This window comes from Cantharellus anzutake, assembly GCF_015039405.1.
Source record: "Cantharellus anzutake strain C23 chromosome Unknown EI90scaffold_24, whole genome shotgun sequence".
Taxonomy (NCBI): Eukaryota; Fungi; Basidiomycota; class Agaricomycetes; order Cantharellales; family Hydnaceae; genus Cantharellus; species Cantharellus anzutake.
This window is the reverse complement of record NW_024066974.1, coordinates 305,404-316,224: the sequence shown is the minus strand read 5'-3', so window position 1 is coordinate 316,224 and position 10,821 is coordinate 305,404. Positions and strand designations below refer to the sequence as shown.

The window sequence follows — 10,821 nt, the reverse complement described above, 5'->3', positions numbered from 1 at the left end:
TTCGTTTGGCTCCCTCGCACCCCAACTGGCAAGTATTAGTCAACAGTCCACCAGATACGTTTGTACTACCGTGTCCACCGCCTGAGTGGACGCCAACAAGTCGGACCCACCGGTAGTGTTCTCTATTAGGTTTCTATCGGTTCGGGCATTCAGTTTACGGTGGTGGGCCGGTTTTCACGGTACTCGAACGATCTCTGAGCAATTACCCGTGTTCCATGTTAACCTTGTTCTTAATAATGGTGGTTCGCCATTCTTATTCTGTCCTTTCTAACTTATGTAAGTGATCCTATAATGTCTGCCGAGTTGGGTGCGATGGGCTTAGCGCTCGCGAACCGACTACCTCTATCATTTACCATTAATAGGAGCGTACACTGCTCTATCAATAGCGCGTGGTGGCATCTGACCGATATGGCAGGAGAATGATAGTTATTCTTGAGCATAGATAGCATTAGCAAATCGTACCCCTGTAGCTTTTTGCATGTTAAGCACAGCGTGTTATTTACCCGAGAATGCGCGCGCTCACGCGTACGATTTCATTCTCATTACCTTTTTAGTTTTGCTCTATTTGAGGGCAATCTCAACACCCCATTCATCTACCTGCGGGAGTACTGATGGCCTTTCTTCGTTCTGGCCTTTTGAACTCATTGATCGCATGTATCCATCAGGTGATCAATAAAGTTGGTTCGGATTGGAACCCTCAACCAGACACCGCGCTTCGATCACCTGCTTGGCAGTATGCGAGAGTGGGCTGAATTTGAAATCCTTATGAGCGTTTGTTCGGGCACTAGCAGCCGTGTGTTCAATAATCATTACACTGCCTTGTCCCACTGCGGTATAAAGCTCACAAGCTGGGTGTTCAAATCTTCATTGTGCCTGCATGATCTCCGTCACGATGGCAGCCGCTCTCGTCAGCTTTATCCTCACGCAAAGCATCCATGCCGCACCGATCTCTCAACATCCCCCACCCAACAGTACAGCTTTCTCCATAAATTACTCGGATGCGTGTAACGATCTGCGCCACTGTCGGACTATGTGGAGCATAGTATACAGCTGCCTCCTTACGATATTCGCTTGTGTTTGGACAGCAATTCATCCAGATATGCCTAAGCAATATTCGGCTTGGTCGTTTGGGATAGGTTCTCGTATCTTTGAAATGAGTTTGACATTGGTTTCGCCGGAGCTGGCTGTTTGGGCTGCATGGACTGAGTTCTCCGAGGCACGGAGAATATCGCTGGAATTCAAGGTGGGGCGCTGAATTCAATTCAGTTGAAGCCCCTGACATCGATCCTTCACAAGGATGGACATTCACCCATTCATATTTTGTTGTTATGAGTGGCTTCTTCGACTCTTCCAAACAAAATGCAGTGAAGCCAGATGAAAATGAAGATCCCCCTACCCTGTTTGAGAAATACCCCGGCATAATCGACAAGTCGGGAGGTCAGAGAAAGGTCGCAGTAACAAGGGAGGGGGTCCTCGACAAAAGCAAAGGCAACTTTTTTGCAAAGTCCATTGTCGTCCTCCAGCTACTGTGGTTCGCCACTCAGTATGTTGGACGGTGGGCAAGTCATCTACCCAGGTCACAACTGGAAGCGATGACTCTTGCTTATGCGGCACTTAGCATCCTTGTTTATGCTTTGTGGTGGCACAAACCGCTGGATGTCCATTTCCCAATCTGTGTGACAGAAGAGGCCCACCCCGATTCCCCAAATCCCGATGCTATCACCGATCAAGCACTGCCCAAAATGGAGAACACGTCCAATCCAGCGTCCCCTCCAGCAGATACCATTGAGCCAAGTTCCTTGTGGATACTCGTAGTCACTGGTATCATTTTTGGTGGGGTTCATTGCCTCGCATGGTCATTTCCATTTCCGACGCGTGCAGAGACACTTTTGTGGCGTATTTCTGCAATAATCATCACTGTGGGTCCTGGCCCTTTCGCATGGGGCATGGCAAGATGGGAAAAGAAGGATTACTTCAGCGGGAGATTGTTTGGAGGTTCCACCATGCTGTTTTATCCTGTTGCTCGGGTTATCCTGTTCACTCTCACATTTACGTCTTTGCGATCTCCACCCCGCGATCTTTACCGAACTACATCCTGGACGTCCTTCATTCCCCACTTAGGATAACATAATCGTAGACACATAGTATCATTGCTCTGCGTAACGAGAAATAATAAGACTCCAGTATTGGGACATAAATGCACCAGATGCGCTCAGCACAACTATCCGGCACCATCACCACAAACGCACCGATCAAATGAGACTTCTTGCCATACTATGTCTGTTTGTCCTTGCCTTCTAACTAACCACCTATCGACTCCAACGTCCTTCACCGTCAGCATGAAAGGCCACTCCTAAGGTCAACCCAGATAGTCTGGATGCAATGAAACTGTAGGAAGCACCGGATCTAATGTGCAACGGCTGAGTGAATATTGGTTGGCCAGCTCGGTAGTGCGAGCTCTTCATCGTTATCATATTGTAGCTCAAAGTTCGGATGGTAGATTGAGAGGCTGAGCTGGACTTCAAAGCCTCGATGAAGGCGGTGTGAAAGTAGACTCGTAAGAATACGACTCATAGCTTCAGACGAAACCAGGATCGGAAAGGCTGAACGTTGTGACAAGCTATCATCCCTGGGCAAAGGCTCGAGACAAGGAAGAGTCAGTCGTCGCAAGGCCCCCATTCCAAGTCCAGTGCATCTCGTCCGAAATCCGAAATATGGACACAGCAGCGTGCGCGATGTGAATCGGTGTAGATAATTTCTGGCCTGACGAAATTTGACGAGCTTCTGTAAATCTTTGGTTGCACTGAAATCAGCTTCGATATTGAGCAATGCTACTTACCATATGCCATCCAACTTCTCCACGCTGTCGAATGAACGAACTAGTCTTGGGCCTTGTAAGTCGCAGGCTCCACTCCGCTGATAGCCCCGTCCACCCTAGATGGATGGGACGACAAGAGAAGGGATCAATTAGGATTCATCCACTGAATTGGCATTGGGGGGTGTCCCCTCCGTAACGCTTGCATCGGAGTACATATGCCAACAGTCTGCGTTGGAGAAATTATGTCAGTTTAATGGGCATGTAAAAAGCAGGACGATAATTATAAATTGGATGGAGTGCTGTGAAAATAAATATAGGAGGATGGTGTGGACGCGGCATGAAATGTAGCATTCTCTGTGTACTAGGTATGGTGGAGCAAGCAATGGGGGATGAATTTTGGCGTACATATGCAGCGATTTTCGCTCCGACAACATTTCGCTTGTAAAATGGACTAAGAGATCGTCGAGACCACACCAACAACGCGGAGGCGGTCATCTGTTGTAGCAGATAGAGTGGTTCAAAGTTGAAAATCTGAGTCGAGCAAAGTAAGATTTATTGAAACTCACCCGCTCAAAACACCCGTCGCCGAAAGGCCGCCACTGGCACTTGGCACTTTGCTGTCGCCCCTCGGCTGTCCGGCGTCGTTACCTTTGTTCCTTCCTCCTACCTTTACTCCCTTCTCAGGCTGCTTGTCGGCCTTCGAGGCGTTGTGTTTTCTTCCCTATAAATAACGGCTGTTGGATACTGCGGTGCGTAGCGATTAGAGCACATACTGCAGTAGAAGAACACTGGAGTTGTTGTTGTTGTTTGTTGTTTATTCTGGATATTTAACCTGCAAACTGTAGGCTGCTCGTGAGAGCGCCAAGGGCAGGGGTCGAGATAAATACACAAAAATAAGGTGAGAAAATAAAGAAATAAGTCCGATTCGGGTGTCCTTAATCTCTCTGATAAGGCGTTGCCCAAATGCTGCTCCACTTTTGAGTTGTCGTGTTGGGTTGACCGTTTTTAGGTGTCGGTTTCGAAAATGGGATGGGTTCCGCCTTCCAGCGGTGTCATATCTCGGGGTGTGTCTATTCTGTCCTTCTCTCTTTCTCGTATGCTCCACTCGCTGACAGAAATCCCGCTACCCTCTCTATTCCTTTCTCGTCCACCAGGAGGTCGGCAAGGATCAGTTCACCTTCATCGTCTGGGAGCAAGTTTCGGTGGTGTTCGTGCTTGGGACATTCGAGAAGTATGTGTTCTCTCGTTTCTACGGGTTCTCCGCATGTGCAACTGGGGTTCTCTTCTGGTAGGAAGCGTTTGTAGAATTGTCCGATGAACGCATGGCCGGTGCGAAGCTGTACTAGGCGGCTGAGGGATTTGCGGGAGTGGGACTTGAACCGCTTTGTTGGTCGCAGTTGCGGTTCTATGCGGTTACAGCTTCGGTATTCTGATGGCTTTTGTTGTATAGGGTCAGTGTTCCAGCGAGAGATCCATTCGTCCTTATATTGGCGTTTGTTTAGGTTTCTCATGAATGCCGCTGAGGTACTGTACGGGTATTCGGACGGCAGGTTGGAGCCTTCTTTGGCTAGGGTGTCTGCCCGTTCGTTCCCTTTGATATCTTCGTGTCCTGGGACCCACTTTATAATTACGTCGCAGAGGGGGCGTTCTGAAAGAAGGAGGGAGATGGTGTTGCGGAATCGGAGTGATTGTTGGATGTCCAGTCCTGGGGACGTGGCCATTATGCGCTGGAGTGCTCCAGTGTTATCGGAGAAGATTGAGAGGGTGAGTTTGTCTCCTTTTTGGTAGTGCTCGTCGAGCCAGATCTTGAGGTTAGCTGATCCTTGCGCTAGTCCCTCCATTTCCGCATCATACACCTCTGCTCTAGGTCCTGTTCCCCCCTTCCCTTCGAATATGACACGCGCCTTTTGGTAGGCTGCAAACCCGTATCCCGTTTTTCGGATGCCCTGGTCGTGCGCAAGTGAGCCATCGGTGTATAGTAGGATGTGGGACTCATCGCGTTTCCATTTTTTTAATCCGTTCTTGTAAGAACACTGGAGTCCTACATAACACTGAGCTATTGAATTGAGCCTTCTTCACACCGAACAGCCACGAGTGGGTATTTTGGATAATGGAGGCGACAGAACTCTCTACTTCCCGATCTGGAGTCCTCAAGGTGGTGGTGGCATGAGTGTCTTTCAAGTGTCCTACTGCCCTTGCATCGACCCCTTTTCCTCTCCAATTGCAAGAAGAAGCGGGCCTATACTACTTGGTGAACAACTCAATTGCTGCAATTCAAACCAAACCATTAGACACTGCTACATGCACGCATTTTGGGCCTTTCCGACGCTCAGCTTCATTTTCAAATACGTCCCCGTAATAGGGTCTGGACACTACCAAATAAACTCTAGACCAGTGTCTAGGAAGCGATGTCGATTCTTACTCCGCTGTGATTCGCTTTGCGATACAGCGGCGCGTAGGTGATCTTAGGATTCGTGATGATTGAAGCGATTCACGAGTCAGTGCTTGTGTCTCACGTTGCTCAAGTTGCCCTCGCGCTTTCTGTGAGTTTACTTGCTGTGGAAAAAGACATTTTATGATTACTCCTTTCCCACCAAGATGAGCAATCTTGTGAACGCTGCTGAAATGCTTGATCTTAATCAGTCAATAACATTTGATCCGGTCAATAGCTTGATTAGCATGGCTTGCTATGTATCTTGATGTCCCTCCCGTCGTTACACCGTAGTGTACGTGATAGTATCGTCGGCACTTTGTGTGACGTAGGATGATGCTGGTTGCGTCGTGTAAGCGGTGTGCTTACATAAGTAGTCTGATGGATATATATACCCGTCCAAGTTTTGTTAGTTAGACAGAACCTCTTGTATTTACCCCCGTAAATCAAGCCCTTTTGGACCTGTGACTCTCTTAGTGACCTAGTGAGTTCGTTAATCCTTAAGGACTTAGTCATCGGCGACAGCCGATCTTGAGGTTCCTCACACGTCGCCGAGGTCAGAAACTATGCTGGAGCACAAGATAAGGTGGATGAGTCCCATTATTCATTTCGGCGACACGCGCACTGGACACGCTGTCCGAACATAGCACCCAGGCTCGAATGTATTGCCAATGTAACTCTGCGGGAAAATGCTAAGCACGCTTCCAACTGGTGAGCTACTATATACTACCATTGCGGCCGGGGTTCGGAACGCCACAACAATTTGCTCTGACAAGTTGACCCGTATTTTAATTTGATTACCCGGAATGATTCATACTTGCCTTCTTGCGGCTGGTTGACACTCGCCAAGACATTGATTTACTTCCCCGGAGTTTTGGTGCTAGCCGACTGAATTCACTGGCCCTCATATGTACGACAACCCTTGAATTATTGATTTGCTCGTTGAGCTTTTGTGGGAGGGTTTGACATAACCGTCAAACTCGGCTCTTCAGGGGTTGATGTCATTCGTTTGAACGAAGCACCAAGTAAAGTACTCTCTCACATGCTCAAGTCGCTAATTAGCATTCACTTACATTTTCTCGGTGAACCTCAACACTTGAAGGACAGACAAATATCGCGTAATACGAACAATCTCCTACCCAGAGCTTTGACAAGCTGCGCAGTGAATACTTAACTCACCTGCTGCGGTCATTATGGAGTGCACTGATTCACTTGGCTGTGGCACTATGGACGTGCTGTACTGTACTCATGCGCCAGTCATCTTGTGGTACGTTGCTGGAACAAGAGAAGTTTGATAGGTAAGTGATGTGTATTCCGGACAAATAATGCATCCATAACACAGCCCCTGCATAGTGTGCTGCATGCGGGCCAGTCTGGAATCCAGTCGATACGCCGAAGGAAATGGAACGAAACCTGCATTGGCGATCCTGGCGTCTTGCCTGAGGTATCTGGGTGAGTGGCAGCCTGGCAGGCCTAGGTGTTTTCTCCGCTGACATCGGATGTCCAGATTCTGCCCGCTAACAATCGTCGATGATTCTCGATCGCCTATGTCTCTCGACATTTGTGGAGTATACACACGCATTCCGGTGCGTGATCTTGCCAATTCGTTCACCTACCAGTTAAGATGGGGTGCCAGAATCGCACATGTGGATCCCGTCCGGCACCAGTACTCGAGTTATTTCGAACCCCTATGTCCTTTCCTTTAGCACCAATTTACGATTCTTTTCTCCACACTCAGATGACATAGACAGAATTTTTTCGCTTGGCTCCTGCTGGCACGCGCCCCAACTTGGTGAGTATTAGTCAACAGTCCACCAGATAATATCTGTACTACTGTGTCCACCGCCTCGATACCATATGCTGAGTGAGACACCAACAAGTCGGACCCACCGGTAGCAGTCTTCCATCCGGGGAGTGGTCTCTCTTAGGTTTCTATCGGTCAGGCATTCACTCGAACGATGATCTCCGAGCAATTGCCCATATTCCATGTTAACCTTGTTCCTAATGGGAGTTCGCCATTCTTATTCTGTGACTTGTGTAAGTGATCCTATAATGTCTGCCGAGATGCTTGGGTGCGATGGACTACACTTTGGGGCGACTTATCCCCTCTATCATTTACCATTAGGAGGGGCATACACTGCCTTATCAATAGCGCGTGGTGGCATCTGACCGATATGGCAGGAGAATGATGGTTATGTGAGGGATTTTTTGAGCATAGATAACATTAGTAAATCGTACCCTTGTGGCTTTTGCATGTTGAGCACGCAGCGTGTTATTTAGAGGTATTTCATTTCCGAGAATGGGCGCGCTCATGCGATACGAATCCCCTTTCCAGTCCTGCCCCCTCTTTGAGGGCGCCTCTTCGGTTCACCTAACACCCCATTCATCTGCCCGCGGGAGTACTGATGGGCTTTCTTTCTCACTCAGAAGTTCTGGCCCTTTTGAACTCGCTGATCGCAGGTGTAAGTATATCCAATTAGACGATCAACAAAGTTGGTTCGGATTGGAACTCCTATCAACGAGAGACCCCGCAATGAGGCTGCTTCAATCACCTGTTCCCCTTGCAGTTATGCGAGAGTGAGCTGAATTTGGAATCCTTACAAATGTTTTTTCTCACACTAGAAGCCGTGCGTGCGTTCAATGTCCCGCTGCGGTATAAAGCTCACAAGCTGGGTGTCCAAATCTTCATTGTGCCTGCATCATCTCCCGGCGGCCGTCACAATGGCAGCCGCTCTCACCAGCTTTATCCTCACCCAAAGCATCCATGCCGCACCTATCTCTCAACATCCCCCACCCAACAGTACAGCTTTCTCCATAAGTTACTCGGATGTGTGTAACGATCTGCGCAACTGTCGGACTATGTGGAGCATAGTGTACAGCTGCCTCCTTACGATATTCGCTTGTGTTTGGACAGCAATCCATCCAGATGTGCCTGAGCAATATTCGGGTTGGTCATTTGGGAAGGATTCTCGTAACAATTCAATGATTGTGACGTTGGTTTCGCCCGAGGTGGCTGTTGCGGCTGCATGGGCTGAGTTCTTCGAGGCGTGGATAATATCAAAAAAGTGTGCTGGAATTCAAGGTTTGCGCTTGAATGTACATAATTCAGTTGAAGAACTGACATTGATTTTTCCACAAGGATGGACATTCACCCATTCATATTTTGTTACTATGGGTGGCTTCTTCGACTCTTCCAAACAAGAGGTGGTAAAGCCAGATATAAATGGAGACCCTTCTACTCTCTTTGAGAAATACCCCGGCATAATCGACAAGTCGTGGGGTCATCGAAAGGTCACGGTAACAAGGGAGGGGGTCCTTGACAGAAGCAAAGGCGATTTTTTTTCAAAGTCCATTGTCGTCCTCCAGTTACTGTGGTTTGCCGTTCAGTATGTTGGACGGTGGGCAAGTCATCTACCCAGGTCACAACTGGAAGTGATGACTCTTGCTTATGCAGCACTTAGCATCCTTGTTTATGCTTTGTGGTGGCACAAACCACTGGACGTCCATTTCCCGATCCATGTAATGGAAGAGACTGAGCCTAATCCCTCAAATTCCGATGCCGTCACTGATCCAATATTGCCCAAAACGGAGAACGTGTCAAATCCAACTTCCCCCGCAGCGAAGATCATGGAAGCAAGTCCAATATGGATATTTTTAGTTACTGGTATCATTTTTGGTGGGATTCATTGCCTCGCATGGTCATATCCATTTCCGACGCGTGCGGAGAAACTTTTGTGGCGCATATCCGCGATAATTATTACTGTGGGCCCTGGCCCTTTCGCATGGGTCATTGAAAGACAGGGACAGGAAGGAAATGTACTCATGATCTTTGCAAATCTCTCCATCTTTCTTTATGCTATTGCTCGGATTATCCTGTTCACTCTCACATTCACGTCTTTGCGATCTCCACCCCCTAATTTGTACCGAACTACATCCTGGACATCTTTCATCCCCCACCTGGGATAACATAATCGTAGTCACATAGCATTGTCGCTCTGGCTCTGCATAAGATGTTGGAGGGCAGCGCATATACTGTACCCACACGACCAATTACCGGTCACGCATCACACGCACCTTCCGGTCCGGGTGTAAGTGGGCTGTTGTCACGCATCACACTGACGTTCCAGTTGAATGATCCTTGTCACACCATTTTTTTTTGGCACCTAAGTGGCTGTGTGAAATCGAATTAAATTCAATGAAAACAAAAGCCATCTGCAAGGAAGTAGTTTTTTTGGTGTAAAATGTATCAACATGAAAATTTGCCAGTTGGACATTTCCAGTGCCACTGTGGCTGGTGTCACACCAACCTTGCCACCTCTTCCGGTTGCTTGTCACACATCACAAAGAGAAGCTGGTTGACTATTTTGTGTCACACTCGGAACCTCAGCCAGTAATTGGTCATGCAGGTACAGTAGTGCTGAAAGGCACTAGCATGTGACCCCTTCCGGACGTTGCTGGAAGGACTGAGTTTACTTGGTTAGACCATGTGACTTGTTCCCACAAGTCACACTTTCTTCCTTATTTGGCTATTTTGGACTTATCCGTGAAGACCACAAACTATATGCATACATTTGAATTAGTTTCTTTCCCTCAGTTCTCATGCATGTGGTGAGACTGAGGTTAGTTATCTTTGTTTATTTCTTATATCTTATACTCATTGTATATCTACTATCTACGAGAGTGTAGGGTTGCTTACTTGTTTGGGGACAGTAATGTTCCATTCCCCCATTCACCTCAGGCCTCAGGTGTTCTGTCTAATAATACACTTTGGTGGGCTGTATATTGACAGTGTAGTGTCAGAGACAGGTGGGGTTCTGTCAGAGTCAGGGTTGGAGGTATTGGCAGAGGTCGGAGTGTGCACATGCAGAGGTGTGGGCAGAAATATGTGGTGCATCCGGAAGTGCCATTCAAGGTTAGCAGAGTGGGATCATGGCCTCAGCGACTCAAGGGGAGCACTGTGCCCTGAGCTTGACATCTGGGGAACATCACGAAAATCGGCAGGCAACTAGAGCAAAGTCCCCTGGTCCAGAGCACTCCAGAGGCTCCAGAGCACCTGGGAGCATCTGGACCATGTGGGAGCGCCAGTCCGATTTTCGTGATGAAGTGTAAGGGGTTGGTGTAGGTTCCAACCCCAATTCTCCTCAATCCTCAGGTCATCAATAAAGTTGAGCTGTATGGAGCTTTAATTATCAACGATGGGGAGGAAAAGGAGTTCTGTTCCTTTTCCCAAATTCCCATGTTATTGTATATACATTGTTTAAATTGAGACAAGTATACAATAAGATAATGAATAATGGGTGGGGTTACCACTCCTTGGAGGGAGATCCCTTATTTACAGATTGAACTTACAGCGAACTTCAAGCAAAACTTGCAGGCAGTGTGGGCCTGTTGGAGGAGTGTGAGCTCAGCAAGGACAGACTTGGAGGGGGGGATGCCCCCTTTACAGAGGTGGGGACTCAGACCAGACAGGGGGGTACTCTAGTTGATTTCAGACTGAGTGTGAGGTCTTAGGGTGGCTCAGCACACAAGGCCGTAAGTGATACAAGATAGTGTATTTTACGGTGGTGTGTAA

The 10,821-nt window shown here is 48.0% G+C and overlaps 3 protein-coding genes across 3 annotated transcripts; 2 read left to right on the top strand and 1 right to left on the bottom strand.

Moving 5' to 3' along the window:
- Positions 1-938: 938 nt before the first annotated feature.
- EI90DRAFT_2996157 (uncharacterized protein) lies at positions 939-2,177 on the top strand. The gene is made up of 2 exons (XM_039056209.1): positions 939-1,206; positions 1,244-2,177. The coding sequence occupies exons 1-2, from the start codon at positions 1,031-1,033 to the stop codon at positions 2,124-2,126; spliced, it is 1,059 nt and encodes a 352-aa protein (XP_038915870.1). The 5' UTR covers positions 939-1,030; the 3' UTR covers positions 2,127-2,177.
- Positions 2,178-3,037: 860 nt separating this feature from the next.
- EI90DRAFT_3058327 (uncharacterized protein) lies at positions 3,038-3,308 on the bottom strand. Its single transcript, XM_039060362.1, has one exon. The coding sequence runs from the start codon at positions 3,250-3,252 to the stop codon at positions 3,064-3,066; it is 189 nt and encodes a 62-aa protein (XP_038915869.1). The 5' UTR covers positions 3,253-3,308; the 3' UTR covers positions 3,038-3,063.
- A 4,662-nt stretch (positions 3,309-7,970) lies between these two features.
- Positions 7,971-9,215, top strand: EI90DRAFT_3016499 (uncharacterized protein; the record flags this gene model as incomplete). The annotated part of the gene is made up of 2 exons (XM_039056997.1): positions 7,971-8,331; positions 8,389-9,215. 2 exons carry the CDS (start codon positions 7,971-7,973, stop codon positions 9,213-9,215), a joined length of 1,188 nt encoding a protein of 395 aa, XP_038915868.1.
- Positions 9,216-10,821: the final 1,606 nt, after the last annotated feature.